The sequence below is a fragment of the Eurosta solidaginis genome, chromosome 5 (genome assembly GCF_040869045.1).
Source record: "Eurosta solidaginis isolate ZX-2024a chromosome 5, ASM4086904v1, whole genome shotgun sequence".
Taxonomy (NCBI): Eukaryota; Metazoa; Arthropoda; class Insecta; order Diptera; family Tephritidae; genus Eurosta; species Eurosta solidaginis.
In genome coordinates, this window is record NC_090323.1 from 231,715,141 (window position 1) to 231,734,108 (window position 18,968).

The 18,968-nt window shown below is 33.5% G+C and overlaps 3 protein-coding genes across 5 annotated transcripts in view; 2 read left to right on the forward strand and 1 right to left on the reverse strand.

Annotated features, from left to right (window-relative positions):
• Positions 1 to 6,662: 6,662 nt before the first annotated feature.
• On the forward strand, positions 6,663 to 8,156 carry Syx8 (syntaxin 8). The gene is made up of 5 exons (XM_067757105.1): positions 6,663 to 6,879; positions 7,041 to 7,235; positions 7,336 to 7,655; positions 7,720 to 7,821; positions 7,883 to 8,156. Exons 1-5 carry the CDS (start codon positions 6,854 to 6,856, stop codon positions 7,939 to 7,941), a joined length of 702 nt encoding a protein of 233 aa, XP_067613206.1. The 5' UTR covers positions 6,663 to 6,853; the 3' UTR covers positions 7,942 to 8,156.
• Positions 8,157 to 8,674: 518 nt separating this feature from the next.
• UQCR-C2 (Ubiquinol-cytochrome c reductase core protein 2) lies at positions 8,675 to 11,685 on the reverse strand. The gene is made up of 6 exons (XM_067788798.1): positions 11,523 to 11,685; positions 11,238 to 11,377; positions 10,865 to 11,168; positions 9,226 to 9,759; positions 8,944 to 9,165; positions 8,675 to 8,884 (listed from the first exon to the last, which is right to left on the reverse strand). The coding sequence occupies exons 1-6, from the start codon at positions 11,565 to 11,567 to the stop codon at positions 8,798 to 8,800; spliced, it is 1,332 nt and encodes a 443-aa protein (XP_067644899.1). The 5' UTR covers positions 11,568 to 11,685; the 3' UTR covers positions 8,675 to 8,797.
• A 3,249-nt stretch (positions 11,686 to 14,934) lies between these two features.
• Positions 14,935 to 18,968, forward strand: part of LOC137252737 (TOM1-like protein 2) — a 61,412-nt gene continuing 57,378 nt past the window's right edge. For 2 of the 3 annotated variants that reach the window (XM_067788817.1, XM_067788816.1), the window contains exon 1: positions 14,935 to 15,212. In XM_067788817.1, the coding sequence (XP_067644918.1) occupies positions 15,161 to 15,212 (52 nt within the window). In that variant the 5' untranslated portion in view covers positions 14,935 to 15,160. The remainder of the gene's footprint in view (positions 15,213 to 18,968) is intronic. The other variant, XM_067788815.1, reaches the window with a different exon arrangement.

Here is an 18,968-nt window from a genome sequence, read left to right on the forward strand (position 1 = left end):
ACGAATTTTCATTCGGTATTATGACGCGCGTTCGATGAAGGCAAGCGTTATTGTGAATTTCGATAAATTCAAAAGTTCACAATAGCACATTTCCAATACTCTGTCAAATAAAATAAAATAAATAAACAAAAGCAGAACTAGTTATTAAATGCAAATATTAAAAATAAAAGTATGACTACAACGGAATTGTGGTTTGATGATTCGTCAGATGAAGAGGAAAGCTTACTGGAGCTAGCCAGAAGTAGAAGACGGGTGATATGCTTCAAATCCTTTGGAAATGAATTCAACCACGTAAGTGTAGCTTTCTAAATAAGTTGTTAAATTGTTGAATTTATAAGTTTTGTTTATAGATGTATTCAAAATTTCAGACTGTCCAAAGAAGCGTTCATGGACTTGTTGTGCAGTACAGATGAACTGCTGTAGCAATGCACAAGAGCCAAGTCTATTCCTAATATTTTTTAATTTTGGCAACAGTTCTCCGATTTTGTGCTCAGGGATCCTACCAACTGAGCATTGGAAACGAAAATGCACTCGGACTTGCCCAGCCGAATGTGTCTGTGGTACTATCAGAGGTGTTGAATGTCTTGGAAAATTTTATTTGTGAAAGATGGATAAAATTGAATTACAAGGAGGCTGAGCTGCATCAAGCAAAGTTGCATTTCTATAATGTGCAAGTTCCTTTGCTATATGGGAATTTTGTTCCATTATTGAAACCAGTCTTTCAAGCTGTTGTTGCGTACTCACGACCTTGGACCTATATAAAATTAATTCAAATAGTTTAAAATTACTAGTAGGTAGTAAAAAAGTAGAACATAAATACAAAAAACTTACATTTTAAACAATTCTTTTTCTATTCGATACAGCATCGACAACAAATTTCTATTTGCTTGAAAATTAGATACATTGTTTACTATATAGTTTGGCAGCTTAATTCGAGGTTATTTTGCGAATAGAGTGGAAGGTACTCGCAGGCCGTGAAAATAGGCACTCGAATGGAGTGGAATGAAGAACAGTAGGAAGACCAGAGTTGCATTGGATCAATCATTGCATCAATATTGAAGATAAATTTAGAAAAAATAATTAAATACTTGAGTATAAGCAAACATTTTCTGTCAATTACTGCAATTAAGGTGTCCTAGATGCTATATATTCCAAATTATAACATTTTATGATTTTTAATAATCGGGGATTGCCCATATTGCTTTTTTTTTTTTTTTTTTTTTTTTTTTTTTTTTTTTTAAATGTATGAAAACATTTATTTGAAGCAATTTTTTTAATTTTATAATTTATTTAATAATTTGGGAAAAATTTAAACAACGTTGTTTAAATTTTTCCCAAATTATTAAATAAATTATAACATTTTATGTCTGTTTAAAAATTTAACTTCAATTTCCCTAAGATTTCCGTAATATGGCCATTAGTGATGTTTGTATGTGTGCAAATTTTGAGCGATCAGCTGTTAGTTGTGCTACTTGGTAAAGTTTACAATGATTATTTTTTTTTCAGTTTTGGGAATTGAATGTTCCAATTCCAATAAATGGCAAGAGGACTTTTAAATTGCTTCTTAAATCGCCAGGTTAACAAACGTAAAAGGGTATTATACATGCAACATTCAGAAGTGCCTAAGCAGCTAACACATGCCGCAATGTATATACCCGTCGCACAAAGTTTCCTTTAATATTTTCCTTTTAGTAAATCCAGTTTTGGTCAAAAATTGACAATTTATGTATATAATGCGTCTTGAACTTCTTCACATGAGCTCAAAATATTTAAAATATAGAAAACTGAATTGGTTTTTAAAAGTTGCATAGCGAGCATGTCATATCCACATAAGAAAGTTGATTGATGGTCTCAAGAGTGAGCGGCATACACATAAAATGAATATACTTCAATAAAAGAACACAAAAAAAAATTCTCAGATACATACTTTACATAAAATAACCTTATATGTCAAACCTAAGATGAATATATATTAATTATATATATGTATATATATATATTTTTTAATTTATTATTATTATTATTATTTTTTTTTTTTAATGCTTAATATATAATAATTATATATATTTTTTAAACTGTAAATTATTCTTTTTTTAATTTTTTTTTCTTTTGAAATTTAATATCTTAGTATACATTTTTACTTTAATATATACTAGTTATATATATATATATATATTTTTTTTTTTTTGTAAATTTTTCATTCTTTTCTAAATTTTTCTTTTTTTTTTGATTTAATTACTTATTGACTTTTTGGTTATACATTTTTTTTTTAAACATTTAGTTATTAGTTTAAAGTTGAATACATATTTAACATATGCAGCAAAATAAATGCAACACATAAAAAAATAAAAACAAATTCAAACAAGGCAAAATGCTTACAAGCAAAGCAAAAAACCAATTATTTATATATCTTCTTACTTATCTTTCCTTTAGTAATCTTCTTGTATACATTTCAGCATAAAACAACAACTATAGAACCTTGTCTAACTTTGTCTCATGTAAAAAAAGGATAACAAAACATTGTAATTATCCACATTCTTCATATAAAATAATTCACTTAATGTATTAAATTTATTGAAAATGTTATATTTGTTTCTTACTCTATCAAACTTGGTGCAATGAAAAACAAGATGTTCAGCAATTTCTATAGTATTACATACACTACATTGATCAGAAATATTTGCTTTAATTTTGATAAGATAGTCTCTTCTATATGTCCGTCCAACTAATAGTATGTTTAATAGTTAAGTGTCCTACATATTAAAATTAAATTTTTTAGATTTGAACCATGGATTTCTTTCTTAATAGATACAAAATTTTTTATATCAACTTCCCAATCTTTAAATGTACATAAATTTTCCTCTTTCAGCTCATACCAGAGAGCTTTGCTTATTCTCATGAGTGCTTTATTGGGTGTAAGATCAGTATTCAGAGTAGTACCAGTTGTTACAGCAGTTTTATCTGCCAAATCATATTTAATTGAAATTATAATCGCTTGCCTAATGGCATAAAGTTCACCAAACATAGATGCATAATTGTCATCCAATTACATATTTTTAAATCGATATTACTATTCAGTAAAAGAGAATGCAGTTTGTTAAGATTTACACATTTATATGCATCAGATATCTCAATAAAGCATATAATTACTTTTTCTTTATTCTGTTTTTGTCCGCAATGAAACGAAGCATTTCATTTATACACATTGTGGCCGATTTTAATTAACGATATGCAAAACTTTTTTGTGGTATAATTACAAATTAATCAGATATCTTAACTATTTAACCACTACATATATTAAAGAAATAGAACGAAAATTTCTAATATCCTCTAGATTTTTATTTGATTTAGGAATAGGTATAATTTTAATAATTCGCCAGCTATCTCTAACTATATTATTTTGAAAATGAAGTTCAAGCTGTTGATAAATTTTTTATATTATCAAAGGTAATTTTATCAGCCCCACCTGCCGTGGATTGTTTTTTTTTTCTCTAAACGTGTAATAAATTTGTATATTTAATGTTCTTTTTGAAACCAATAGCCACACCTGCATATCCATCAGATCTTGTTTTTTTTTAATTAAATTGAAAATTATAAGAATATGATTGATAACTTGTTCATCATGCAAGAAAATTTCTTGGAGACAAACAATGTCTATGTCATACTTGTTATTAAATGTATCTACATAACTTTTATTAGATTTAAAACATTGAATATTATACTGGAGAATCTTTTTCGTTACTGCCATTATTAACAAAAGAAGGAAAAGAAAGTCTACTATTAACATCCTGCTTACAAATGTTTGAAATTAGTTTAACCAAAGGTTCATCTTCATTTATTTTGAATTTTTTAATTAGCAAAGTTATAGGTTTCTCGATTTCGCCAACTCTGTTCCAATTAGTTGTTTTAAAAACATTTTGAGATGACTCTATTTTCTTTCTATCTGAGATTTCTAATTTTTGTACATTTTGTTGCATTTTATTAGATAATTTTATATATTTCTTATTTATTAAGGAATTTTTAAAAGTTCCATCAAAATTTTGAAAATTAGAATCTATATAGTTAAGATCCTCCAATACTGACAGTTGACTGGTATTTTTTATTGCATGTCCATATGTTTCATTGACTTCTCTCCTGGAAATTTTTTTCCAAGTCATTATTTTCGTAATTTTCTTCTCATTAAGCCATTTTTGACAATTTCTGTTATTTAACGCATTGTGTCCCTCCCCTCCACATAATATGCATTTATTTGTATCATTATTGCATCTGTCTTCACATCCTCCTATCTTCCCACAAATGATGCATCTCTTCTGAGATTTACACGCTAACTTTGTGTGCCCTAACCTACCACAATTATAGCATTGGCGCACTTTCGGAATATAATGTTTAACCTTCAGCATAACACAAAAAATTTTAATGAATTCCGGCAGTTCGCTGCCTTCAAAAATGATCTTTACAGCCTACGTTGGTAAAAATTGCTCAGAATTATTTGGATCTCTCCTTGTAATTCTAGAAATTTCCATAACTTTAACTTCTGATTCAATATTTTCCATGATATCAGTATTCGTAAATTCCAATGGAATTTGAGTAACTACTCCCATAGTTTTAACATATTTTTTGGTATAAAAACTCTAATTTCCTTTTCTTTCAGGTCTTTATTATCTAAGCATTGATTAGCTCTCTGATATGAGCTGAAAGAAGCTTTATATAAAAAACGTCCTACTGCAATTATGTCTTTAATACCTATTATATTAAAATGTAAAATCTTTTGATAAAAATAAAAACCATTTTTTACCGTTTCATTATTGAACAAAGAACTTTTAGAAGTATCAAAAAGTACCCAAAACTCCCCTTTATGATTTTCCTTATACATAACTGTATCTGACTGCACAACTGTATTCATTTCATTATCATTCATCCCTATATTTTGCATATTAGAATCTTCAACAGTTACGGCTAGCTGTACATTCGGTACAGTACCCTCTGTTACACTTACATTTTCCACAACATCTTTATTCAAATCATCTTTAGTATTTTTGTTGTTATTATCTATACCCCGATCCATGTTTTTGTCCACATTTTTATTCTCTATAATTTGATTTTGCTGAGTTTTATGTACACCTTTCGGTGCAATTGTACCTTGAAACGGTATTTTAATATGTTCTGTCCTAGTTTTTTTTTAGTAAGTCTTTTACCACTACCATTATCTGTGTCACTGTCGATCTCACTGTCCAAATTTTTATCACTTTTTTGCCTACTTTGCCTTTTTATCCCACTACGCACCCTTCTCTGAGTCCTCCCCTCCTCAAACCGTCTTACGGAAGAATTAGACCCAGAAAAAAGCCCATCTAACTCATCAGACACCGAAGTGTCCTCCATTACACCAATTTAATTATAAGTATGTTAAAATCGTGAAACAAAAAACAAAAAAAACACCAGTTAGACAAGGCATACAAACCTTACTTTTTAACACCTACACTCACTTTTAAAACAACTAAAGTTAACTTTATAACAAAAATTAGCCGCTTCACTCGAGAAAGAAAATTTTTATATTACATTTTTTTTTCCTTTTTACTCCGATATGTTGATGCTGATTTGCTGCTTATAAAAATTTTGCTCCTCGACAGAGATGAGTTGTCATAATACCAATTTCAAATTCGATTTTCGATGTTCGATAGTCAGCGAAGATCGAATAATGCTCATAATAGCGGCCCACAGTATATAGTGAGAAACGATAACACTGTTGTCGATCATATGTTTAACGTCATCTTACAGCTTTGTTTATTTGTGTTTGTTCCGAATGAGTAATCATTGTTTACTATATAGTTTGGCAGCTTAAGTAGAGGTTATGTTGCGAATAGAGTGGAAGGCAGTGGACTAGGCAGTCGAATGTCATATAATGAAGGAATGGTGTTCGGAGATTTTTCAAAGTTAAAAAAAAAATGATAAAGGCTTTAATATAAATAAAACTATGGTAATAGTCTAGTTGAGGGGTCGACTGCTAATACGCTACCAAAAATATCGAGAGAGGTGTCAAACGACCCGTATTGTCATCAGTAATAATAATCCGAAGGCGGAAAAAAAAATATTAACACGTTCAAAAGATATTAACGGAAAACCGAAAAAAGACCCGCGGGTATCTTCGAAACCGGGGGTCGGATCCATAGTATTTTTGCCCAGAATACCTTTCTGCGTTGGCGGCCTTCGGCCGCGCTTATAAAAAATAACCCTGGGCTACGCCATGCCAAGTCCGGGTGTGTGGTATAACCGTGGCTACCGCCACGTTGATGCACAATTTTTTTGTGGGTACGAACACAACAACAACCACTTGGAAATCGCCAACTTCAACTGCAAATATCTTCGGACAGAGATAAAATTTTTCTTTTCCACCTTCGGATTATTGTTCTCGAGATTAATACGCGTATTTTGACACCTCACTCGATATTTTTGGTAGCGTATTAGCAGTCGACCCCTCAACTAGACTATTATCAAAACTATTATTTTAATAACAACAAAAACCCCATATATATTCTGTATACATAAATTTGTAAGGATTATCTCTCTTTAAAATTTGAATTAAATAATCTAAAGTTTTGTTTTGAAACTGAGTCGAGAACTGTGCGTGTGAATGTGCGAATTTTCACCGATCAGCTGTTAGTTGCGCTACTTGGTAAAATTTACAATGTGAGTAATGAACTTGATAAACATTAAGGAAATATGCAATTGTTTATTGCAAGGAATTGTCCTAGATAAGCAAATTTACAGAATCGTTTCTACATTTATATGTGCCGAATCAAAAGTTGGAGTCGTTTAAAGTTAGCTGTTTTTCGGATAAGGTGTTATATGAATTACGATGTCGTTGTTGGATGTTGATTCGTGGTAATTATTTTATAAGCTTATTTTATTTATTTCATGAGCTTGTCGTTTAACGAGCTGTTGTTACATACAGTAAACGCCTGCGTTCCATCCCTGTGCAAGGAACATTGACGGTTATTGCTTTCGAAAACAGACTGATTTTAAAAATCTAAATCCACTTACAGGTCAAGAGAGTGCGAAGCATGCTCGGTACTTAATCAAGCAATTCTGCATAAGCTGGAGCAGAGCGAGAAACTACAAGAGAATTCGGCTGAATATAACGGACTTATCGCTGCAATACAATTAGAACTGAAACAGTTCGAGGGTGAGGTGAAGGAGCTCAAGCAAAAGTTGGATATATTAGAAGAAGCACGCTCAATGTACGATTTTTTATTTTCCTCACCGACTTATTATAATTGCAATAATTTGCGATATGCAGTGAATATTTACCATGATTTCTATATACTGTATATTTTTTAGAGATCCCAAAGAGTTAGCGCACAGAAAGCAGCAAGTGTATATACTGCAAACGCAGTTGGTACAAGTAGGTCGAAGAACCGCACAAGATACACGATGGGAGCGCGCCGAATTGTTCGCCCAACCATCACACTCTGGAGCCTGTAACTCAAGTGAAAACACATCTCCAACAGCAGAGCCATTAAGTAACTTGAACGATTTAAAACAGCGGCAAATCGACATATTAGAACGCCAAAATCGTGGCTTAGAAGCTTTATCTGAAACAATTTCTAGGCAGAAAAATCTTGCTTCTCAGTTAGGCCAAGAAGTAGAAAGTCAGAACGGTAAAAATTGATTATGAACATATGAAAACTTTCCCTAGTACTTACATACGTATTCAATTTGTAGATATACTCGATACTTTAGCTGATACTATGGACAGGGTTGATACGCGTGTGCATTTGGCGACTGGCAACATAAGTGAAGTAAATCGTAGAGATAGTACGTGGGGTAAGTGTTATGAACTATAATCGTGCGCTAGAAATTTATTAAATTTTTTTTTTTTTCACAGGCTACTGGTTCGTAATTATTATGTTATTTGTTTCCATTCTCATTGTAGCAGTTATTTAAAATTTAGTCATCTTGGATAACACTTAAAAACAAAGATTGTAAAGTATAATTTTAGACTTTGCCATACGAATCGATTAGAAACAGCTTAAAATATATGCATTATTTTATATAAGTCGATGACTAACAGTTATTACTGTACGTATTCGTAGTCAAAGATATCTACAATATTCACAGATTAAAGCATATTTTATTAGTGCTATTATTAAATTGGATAACTGCCTTAGCTTTTCATTTATTATATTCTTGCAGAGACCTCGGCGAAATTTTATAAGATGTTCCGTGAACTTTAAAGCTCTTTAACTCTTTCTGAGATATTTTCATAGCTCACATGAATCGTATTTTATAAATATATTTATATAAATGCCCTTATCTTACTTCAAGCTGTACTCATTTTACCTCTCTATTGCGGGTATAAATGGGCAGTTGAATCGAGTCTTTTACAATTCTTTCTGCTATTATGAAAAATGATTGTCAATCTTCAGGCCCTTATAAATCGTTAGGTAGTTCGAAAATCGATTTTAGCTCAGTGGTCGACTATCTACTACAATCGTACTCGCAATACCATGGCTAGACTCAGATAGGGCGTTTGTACCAGAAATTATATATGGATATACGCCGTTTCTGAATAAAACTATCAGCAGGGCGTTATTCATTTATATTGTTACCGAAATAGGGTAATACCTCACTCGCCAGTCATATATAGAGTATTGAAAAAAAGTCAACCAACAGCATATATTTTAGATCACATCCAAAGGACTATTTTATTTAGGCTTTAGTTTTATTTTGAATGTCGTATCGTATTTCGTGCTCTGACAGAACATACCAATAATAAATTATTTTATAAATATATACATATTTAAGCTAGATCTGATGCATATGGTACGTTGGCCAAATTGCCTACAGCTCCAACCGACAGCTTTGATGAGCCAGCTTTCTTGGCAGCCTAATAATGTAAAGTTTTATGTTAGCCTAAACGAATGGTAGTTAAAGAACTGTTCATACCTCTTGCACATCCTGCTGAGTAACAGCATCGATAGCAGCGAATAATGCATCAATGCTATGAACTTGTTTAGTGTGCACTGCCTGGAGAGTAATTTGTTTGATCAAAGAACTATCGGTAGCATAGCTCTCCAATAAGACAGCTTTCAATACAGCTTTACCACGATTGACATCATTGGATGATACCGAGCCTGATTTCAAAGCGCGTGTTAGAGCATCTACGGCCTTTAAAACAGAAATTGCTGTAAAATAAATGCCAATTGACATTATAATAATTAAGTTTACCTTGCCAATATGTTGGGAATCAGCAGATACTACAAATCCAAAAAGACCCGCATCTGCATATGAAACATTTAGGGTGGCAAACGAAGCTGGTGCATCAGAAATGGCGCCTTGCAATGCTTTACCGAATGAACCATTAATATTACCACGTTTGGTAGCAGCACCGGCACCTACAGCTTGTTGCAAGACAGCAAATGCTAGAGCTTCTTTCTGATTCACCAGCGAACCACCTTGACCAGCAACTGCGACATGTGCAACAACACCTGCTGCATCCTTGCGCGTATCGCCGCCATAATAAGTAGCAGAATCAGATTTTCCACTTCCAGTCTGCAGGTCAAGATTTTGTGCGAAACCTGATAAAGTATTTTGGTCAATACCCACACCAACAACAGCGCAGCGACTTGGTGTGAAAGTGTTTGCGACGTAATGCAACAAAGATTCGCTTGACAGCTTTCCAATCTGGTGTTTTGGTGTGTAAATGGAATTACCAAGACCGGTGCGAAAAGCGGCCTTGTGAACTAGTTCAATTGCGCGCTCCTGTTGTTTTTTTTACGAAGAACAGTTTATACATTAAATTATTTTAAGTTCAATAAATACAAGTGAGCTATACAACAAACATGGGTAAAAGGGTAAAAAAATGTGAATTAGTTTCTCGAAATTAAACTAAGTTGGCTACCGAGGATGCGTAAGTTTTTCGTTGAAATTAGCAAGCATCGGTTTACAGAAAACTTCATGATTGATACGAACATAAATATCCTTCGATTGCCACACAATCCCACTTCATTCGGGACTAATCTAAAATAAAAGTAGGGATAAATATTGCTAATGCGCTCTCGCACGTAAAGTCTGCAAGTCCTGCATGTAATTGTAGAACCTACGCCTCTAACAACATCATCTATGGTCTAACCCAGCGGGTTAAAGGGTCAGAATATTCCCGCGGTAGGTATGCCTGTCGTAAGAGGCGACTAAAATACCAGATTCAAGGGGCTGTGTAGCGCAACCCTTCAGGTTGCCAGCGCAATATATAGCTTCTCCAAACCCAATTGTCAACCTCACCTATCCGTAGCGAATCCTGTTTCACTAACAGACGAGGCTCTGGCGACCCCAATCTCCTCATGGAACTTGGGGGTGGGGAGGGAGGGGATGGCCTGAAGGCTTAATGTGGCCACATAAATCGTTCCCGAGATGGTCGGGCTAGCACCTTAATGGTGCTGTGGTACCGGAGCGTACCGGATCTGTATCCGGCAAAGGACCATTACATCGGTAACACTCCCCAAAGCCTTCGGGAGCAACCATATCGCTACAACAACAACAACAACATGGTCTAACCCTCTTTAAACTGCTACTTTCTTTGGGCTTCTGTTACAGGACTTTGATGCGAATTTATGAGTTGCAACACAACAACGAGAGAAAGGTGCGGGCAGGTTTTTATCTTTGCTCTTTCTGGAATTTGAAACTGCGGAAAGCGCTCCAATCTTGTTTTAATACAACTTAGTTAAGTCCAACTGAGAACTACCTTGGAAGGAAGATGGTTGATTTTACGATTACATGTAATACCATCATGAGGAATCCTCGAAGAAATAAAGCCCCCAGAAATAATTAAAAGAAAAGTAAGTGGAGCCGTATGAATAGGGATACTTACTCTTGGAGATACGGCAGCTACTTGATATTTTATAAGTGGTACATTATCAGTAAGTTCCCAAGGCTTAAATGCAGGCTGAACAAGAGCTTGTAAATAACGTAAACCAGTTTCGATTTGATTGGCAGTAGTTTCAACCGTATAAGTGACTAATTCACGGTCGGATGTTGAACTCAAAGTACCACCAATTTGTTGGATGTTACGATTAATTGCAAAAGCAGTTGAGTCCTTGGTAGATAGTCCAGTCGCAATGCGTAACACGTGTGATGCACCTTGATTTTCGTAGCTTTCGTTGCGGGATCCAGCTCTAGAAATAGATAGGCAACAAATATGCAGGTAAATACAATTTCGCAAAAACCAAGGGAATTATACTTACCGCAGCACTATCGACACACGCGTAATCGGCAGAGAAGCATCAGCTGTAGCGACCACTAATTTGTTATTAAGCACAGTAGTTTGTACCTCAGCTGCTTGACCCAATGGACGAGGACATTGGTTTGATGCAAAACCACGCTTCTTTATTAAAAAAGATAGTAAAAAAGGCTTATAGCAATTGTAGACATGAACTTGACAAATATGTGTACTAGTAGATTTACGTAACCACGTCCGACACATTGGGTTTTGGGTTAGTGTGCTAAGAGTTCCTACATACAAAACTTACTGCGATTGCACGCATAAATGGTGCTTTACTTGCGTTGCATGCCATTTTTAAAAATTACTTGGTATTTTAAAGGAATAAATCCAAAAATATTTTTCGAGAAATGTTCCTTTTTGGCTTATCTGCCGCAAAAATGACACTTGACAGAAAATCTTGAAAGTGCTGCCAATACCATAGTGTACATATACGCCAATACCTTAAAAATGTAGCGCCAGAAGGCGCTGTATCATGAGAATTATTAGATACGTTCCAATGAAGCATGATCCAGATACGGATTGAAATTTAACATACAAATGCAACAACAACGCTATGATCCTGGAGGTGAATTCCCTAACCCTTTCGTGAAATTGATGCCATATGGCAATATTCAACTTTGAGCCGCTGTGGAACCAAGACCGACTCAAATATTAAATATTTTTATCGAAAATTAATTTTATTGAACCTTTAGGAGTATTCCGTTTTCTTAGTTTTATATTTTTCGGCAGCTGAGGGCAAAATAAACATTTTTTTGGTGATACCCACTACATCACTAAAATCTTTCGTGGAACATCCTTGTAGAAATTCCCATTTTTTTCCAAACGTCAAATATTTTCCGACGCAATTAAATGAAATAATATAACCAAAGAATTGCGCATTTATTTCGGCAGAAACATTTGTCGTTATAAGTTGAACTGTTGATGGTAAAGATTACTTTTGCGATAATGGCAAGAAAAATTAAAGATTCCGAATTAGAAAAACTTCTAAATAACTTTGATGAGTCTCATATCTCTGATTTAGAAGATTTGGAGGAACCTGATTTGTTGTTAGATTTGTTTGATGCTCTTGACGGAAATCAAAGCTTTGTAGAAGAAGAGTTATCTCGACCAACGCCTTACGAAATAAATGTCGGAAATCTTGAAGAAGATAATTTGGCAACTTGTAAACGATTCTGATGGGCATTTTAAAAAAATATATGTGTTCCGTTGGAAAAAAAGAGACATGGTATGTTCGAGATGGAAGTTTCACGGAATTTATTCCAAAAAAATGCCTAAAACAACTGTAGAATATTTTTTGGAGTATTTTATTGAGGACTTTGTTGAAAAATTGGTTGATACAACGAACCGGGCCTCGCTTTTGAACAATGGAAAATCAGTTGATTTAAAAAAAAGCAGAGTTTTATAAATTTTTAGCGCTCGAAATTATGATTGGTACATACCCTCGGTTGGATATGTATTCGTCAAAATCTATGGAGATTCCCTGTTTTCGTGAAAGTATGTCAAGAGGAAGATTTCATTCTCTGCGTCACAACCTCAAGTTTTCTCTTGATCAGACCTTAGAAATTATATGCGATGCCTAAAGATGAAAATGTTTGCGTTGATGAGATGATGGTTCAATTCAAAGGAAAAACTATGCTTCGACAATATATGCCAAATGAACCCATAAAATGGGGAATAAAAATTTGTTTCTTTGTAGCTCAAAAGGTGTGATCTATGATTTGGAGATTTATAAAGGGGAAAATACAATTGTAGGAGACTCAAAACTGTGCTTTTTTTCAGATTCCTAAAAATAAAAATTTTTAAATTTACTTTGATAATTATTTCACAACTCTGAATTTGATCAAATTTTTGCAGAAACAGGGAATTTGGCAACTGGCACAATTCGGGGTAATAGGATGGGCAAAGCTCTTTCGTCCGAAAAAGACCTTAAAAAATAGGCCGTGGCAGTTATGACTACAGATTAGAACGAAATAACAACATTTTTGTTTCAAAATGGCTTGATGGAGGAGTTGTTATACTTGTCTCAGCTATTTATGGAACGGAATGTATAAATAAAGTTCCAAGATTTTGTAGTGAAGAAAAAAAAATTGAGATCCCGCAACCAAACATCGTTGCTATGTACAACAAAAACATGGGTGGGGTAGATAAGATGGACTTTCTAGTCTCGCTATACCGAATTTCTATTCGTTCTAGAAAATGAACTGTCAAAGTTTTTGATCATTTTATTGACCTTGCGGTTTGTAGTGCCTGGTTAGATTACAAAATGGATTGTGAAAATAACCATATCGCATCAAAAGAGTGGATGGATCTTTTGGCATTCCGAAATGACATCGCAGATGGCCTCCTAGTGCTATCAGCTCAGCAAACGCATCAACGAAAGCGCGGGTGACCCAAATCAACTGTTGTAGAGGATAATGAATGTAGTCCATCTTTATCAGCAACAAGCAGTCCAACGACTTCCAGACAAAAATATGAAACAGCTCCATCTTTTTCTCTACCTTATTATGGATTTCATCATTGGCGGGAACATACCGTGGAAAAACGGAGGTGTAAAATCAACAAGTGTACAGAATATTCGAGATTTATGTATTCAAAATGCAACGTCCACTTATGCATGCCCAATGGAACATGAAACTGCTTTAAAACGTTTCATAGTTGTTAAGTTAAGTTATAGAATAAGAAAGTAAGTATCTAGTATCAGTATCAGTTTTTCAATAATATGTTTTTTAGTTTTGAATGAATTTTTCTTATTTATTAATTTTTTTATGTATGCATACCAATTTTATATATTATTTATGTATGTACATGTTTTTAAATTGAATTTTGATATGATTCCATTTTACTTTATAAGTTTGTAAATGTAAAAAATGAAGTGTAAACTTAAAAAATACTTTTTGAATAAATAAAAACACTTGCCAAAAACATTTATTTATTTTTTATATATGTATACATATTTTATATATTATTTATGTATGTACTTATTTTTTTAAATTGAATTTTTATATAATTCCATTTTACTTTGAGTTTTTTAATGTAAAAACTGAAATGTAAACTTGAAAAATAATTTTTGAATAAATAAAAACACTTGCCAAAAAAATATTTACTGTGGAACTTTTTTCTCGCCTTAAGGAAATTGATCCCATATGGCATCATGCTCAAAAACCTATTTCCAAATAAAAAAAATTTAACTAGCGACTACTTATGACTATTGACGTCAAATAAGGCGGTTATTTGACTAAATTGGATTTTTAGAACTAAAAACAAAAAAGATGAAATGAAAGGGCTAACTGAAGAACTGAAAAACACTTATTGAAAACTTATTTGCACCAAAGGTATAGATATATAAGCGGAGTCATTGGTGCCGTTTGTCGTTTCGCTGTAGTCGTATCCTTAACGTAATCAGCTGTTTATCGTTACGGCGGAAAACCAATAACCAATTGGTTGGCTACGACACGGTTACGACCTTAGCGGCACCAATAGTCGATTGCATTGATTCCCATAAGATTGGTCGAATCAGCTGTTATAAGGTTACCGATACGATTACCGATAACGCACCAATGTCTGCAGCTTATGTTCTATGCTGTTGTGTACCAAAATAGGTACAATATAACTTGGCATTACTTAATTTTATAAAACACCTGGTAGCTCGGCTGTTTCGGCAAACAAAAACAAAGTCCGTATTTGTCACTTGACGAACGTCATTTGGAAAAAAATTAAACGCAAAAGTATTGATGGAATATAGAAAATCTGTGTGAATTTGTTAATTTGTATTGCTTAATGTCTAAGCTGAGAAAATAGTGAATAATATTGTATACTATACCCACATATAATAAGTTTGCATTGAGACATTGAATTTTTTTCTGTATAAACGTATAAACGTAAAAAATGGCATCCTTTTTCAACAACCCATTTTCAACCCCAATTGGACAACGAATAGGTAATTCAATTATATAGGATTCCAATTAGAAATAGACAAAAAAATATATATTTTTAACAATAAACTACATCAAGTCTTCCTTTTATATGAGTTTAATATTCCAAATTACGCGTTTAAATGTTATATGCATAATTTTTCAACTTTGGCAAACATACATACACGATTAAAAGATGTCGCCATAGTGCTCCACTATGGTTTTCACATTACTCCTAAGAATGGATGTACAAATAAATGTCTTGAATGTCGGCACATACGTTTATATGTATGTATATATTTTACATATCGTTAGCTTAATGTGAAAAGGTGCTAAGTCAACTGTTACGAATTTTACAGGAGACAAAAAAAATGAATAATTTTTTAAATAATCTTTTTTTTTCAAAACTGTCAATGAGGATACCTTAGTTGCAATACTTTTGAGTGTAGAAGCTTTGAAAAAGATAAATAAAAATAATGTATGCTAACCCAGCAGCTGTTTTATGACTTAGCACAATTTCCGCACTCAAAACTAATTTTTTCTCCTGACAGCACTTTTTACTCAATATGTTTCCCCATTACTCCTCACCTTTAATGATTGAAATATAACACTTAAACCAGGGCCCGTATTACGTGTTACGATCAGTAACTGAAAACCATTTTCATTCAAGCGATAACTATGCAACTACCAAACTATTTCTAAAAATTTTAATAGTTATGGATCGAACGAGTAGTATTTCTCGCTACTTCGCATATGCTCTTAATACGATCCACCATTTCAGAGCTATTTTGATTTAAAAAATGAGTTTCGATCACGGATCGTAACACGTAATACGACCTGTTAAATTTGAATTAGCATTAGTAATCTATTAATTAGATGCCTATTTTAATGGCCAATGATTATCTCAATTGTTTTACTTTTGATTATTTTTGATTTTTTCGATTATTATACTCAGTTGAGCAGAGCTCACAGAGTATATTAACTTTGATTGGATAACGGTTGGTTGTACAGGTATAAAGGAATCGAGGAAGATATAGACTTCCATATATCAAAATCATCAGTATCGAAAAATAATTTGATTGAGCCATGTCCGTGCGTCCGTCCGTCTGTCCGTTAACACGATAACGAGTAAATTTTGAGGTATCATGATGAAATTTGGTATGTAGGTTTTTGGGCACTCATCTCAGATCGCTTTTTAAAATGAACGATATCGGACTATAACCACGCCCACTTTTTCGATATCGAAAATTTCGCAGTCATTGAGGATATCATGATGAAATTTGGCAGGAACGTTACTAATATTACTATATATGTGCTAAATAAAAATTAGAGAAATCGGATGAAGAACCCGCCCACTTTTAATAAACATTTTTTTAAAAGTCAAATTTTAACAAAAAATTGAATATCTTTACTGTATATAAGTAAATTATGTCAACATTCAACTCCAGTAATGATATGGTGCAACAAAATACAAAAATAAAAGAAAATTTCAAAATGGACGTGGTTCCGTCCTTTTTCATTCAGTTTGTCTAGAATACTTTTAATGCCATAAGTCGAACAAAAATTTACCAATCCTTCTGAAATTTGGTAGAGGCATAGACTCTATGACGGTAACTGTTTTCTGTGAAAATGGGCGAAATCGGTTGAAGCCACGCCCAATTTTTATACACAGTCGACCATCTGTCCTTCCGCTCGGCCCTTAAAACGATAACTTGAGCAAAAACCGATATATCTTTACTAAACTCAGTTCGCGTACTTATCTGAACTAACTTTATCTTGGTACAAAAAATGGCCGAAATCCGACTATAACCGCGCCCACTTTTTCGAAATCGAATATTACAAAAAATGCAAAAATGCCATAATTCTATACCAAATACGAAAAAAGGGATGAAACATGGTAATTGGATTGGTTTATTGACGCAAAATATAACTTTAGAAAAAACTTTGTAAAATGGGTGTGCCACCTACCATATTAAGTAGAAAAAAATGAAAAAGTTCTGCAGGGCGCAATCAAAAGCCCTTGGAATCTTGGCAGGAATACTGTTTGTGGTATTACATATATAAATAAATTAGCGGTACCCGACAGATGATCTTCTGGATCACCCTGGTCTACATTTTGTTCGATATCTCGAAAACGCCTTCACATATACAACTAAGGGCCACTTCCTTTTAAAACCCTCATTAATACCTTTCATATGATACCCATATCGTACAAACACATTCTAGAGTCACCCCTGGTCCACCTTTATGGCGATATCCTTAAATGGCGTCCATCTATAGAACTATGGCCGACTCCCTTTTAAAATACTCTTTAATACCTTCCATTTGATACCCATGTCATACAAACACATTCCAGGGTTACTCTAGGTTCATTTTCCTACATGGTGATTTTCCCTTATTTTGTCTCCAAAGCTCTCAGCTGAGTATGTAATGTTCGGTTACACCCAAACTTAGCCTTCCTTACTTGTTTTCAATAATTGTAAAAAATTGTTTTTGTTTTTAAACAAAAAAAAAAACAAAAACAATTGTTAATAAACCATGAGCACTTGGGAATGTCAAACAAAGTAATTGACAAACAAAAATCCAGCATTATCAGTGATTTGCACCAGATGGCGCAACACTGAATAAATATAGTTGGTAAAAAGGAATAGAAGTAGCAAATTTGCCAGTCAAACAAACCACCGCTGTATAGCTAAATGGTTAGCGCAGCATGCCTAAAGCGTACTGATGATGAAGGCTTAGCACCGTTCGAAATGGATCTATCTGCGCAGCTATGGCAGGTTGTCTGAAAAATTGCCCCGGGAGAAAAGGCTTTGAAGATATTTACAAGGTATAATCGAAACAGCTGTCGCCTTGCCCGCCCTGATGTCACGTTGTTTAAATTTTTCCCAAATTATTAAATAAATTATAAAATTAAAAAATTGCTTCAAATAAATGTTTTCATACATTTAAAAAAAGCAATATGGGCAATCCCCGATTATTAAAAATCATACAAACAGACAAAATTGGTTAATTCGTTGTAGTTCTATAAATAGAACGAAAAACAGCAACAAAACCAAAGTTTCTTTGAAAACCGCCGTACCAAGCATAGCTTTAACACATAATTGCATACGAAGTATGCAATGTGTAAAAGATTAAAATATGCAAAAAGAAGGCAATTGGGAAAGACTTCACAACAGGCATGACGTAGCTGAATGCGTTTACAACCATTTCAACTATCGTAGGGGTGCGAGTTCGACTCCCACTCCCGGGAGAAAAGGCTTTGAAGAGATCTACAAGGTATAATCGAAACAGCTGTCGCCTTGTCCGTCCTGATGTCACGTTGTTTAAATTTTTCCCAAATTATTAAATAAATTATAAAATTAAAAAATTGCTTCAAATAAATGTTTTCATACATTTAAAAAAAGCAATATGGGCAATCCCCGATTATTAAAAATCATACAAACAGACAAAATTGGTTAATTCGTTGTAGTTCTATAAATAGAACGAAAAACAGCAACAAAACCAAAGTTTCTTTGAAAACCGCCGTACCAAGCATAGCTTTAACACATAATTGCATACGAAGTATGCAATGTGTAAAAGATTAAAATATGCAAAAAGAAGGCAATTGGGAAAGACTTCACAACAGGCATGACGTAGCTGAATGCGTTTACAACCATTTCAACTATCGTAGGGGTGCGAGTTCGACTCCCACTCCCGGGAGAAAAGGCTTTGAAGAGATTTACAAGGTATAATCGAAACAGCTGTCGCCTTGTCCGTCCTGATGTCACGTTGTTTAAATT

Bases quoted from the DNA above. Each gene is read 5' to 3' on its own strand.
- Syx8 (XM_067757105.1), top strand. From the start codon at position 6,854: ATGTCGTTGTTGGATGTTGATTCGTG. The intron at 7,236-7,335 runs GTACGATTTTTT...TATATTTTTTAG, and splicing joins TTAGAAGAAGCACGCTCAAT to AGATCCCAAAGAGTTAGCGC. The intron at 7,656-7,719 runs GTAAAAATTGAT...TTCAATTTGTAG, and splicing joins AGAAGTAGAAAGTCAGAACG to ATATACTCGATACTTTAGCT.
- UQCR-C2 (XM_067788798.1), bottom strand. From the start codon at position 11,567: ATGGCATGCAACGCAAGTAAAGCACCATTTATGCGTGCAATCGCA. The intron at 9,760-10,864 runs GTAAGTATCCCT...AAAAAACAACAG, and splicing joins TAGCTGCCGTATCTCCAAGA to GAGCGCGCAATTGAACTAGT. The intron at 8,885-8,943 runs GTATGAACAGTT...TTACATTATTAG, and splicing joins CTCAGCAGGATGTGCAAGAG to GCTGCCAAGAAAGCTGGCTC.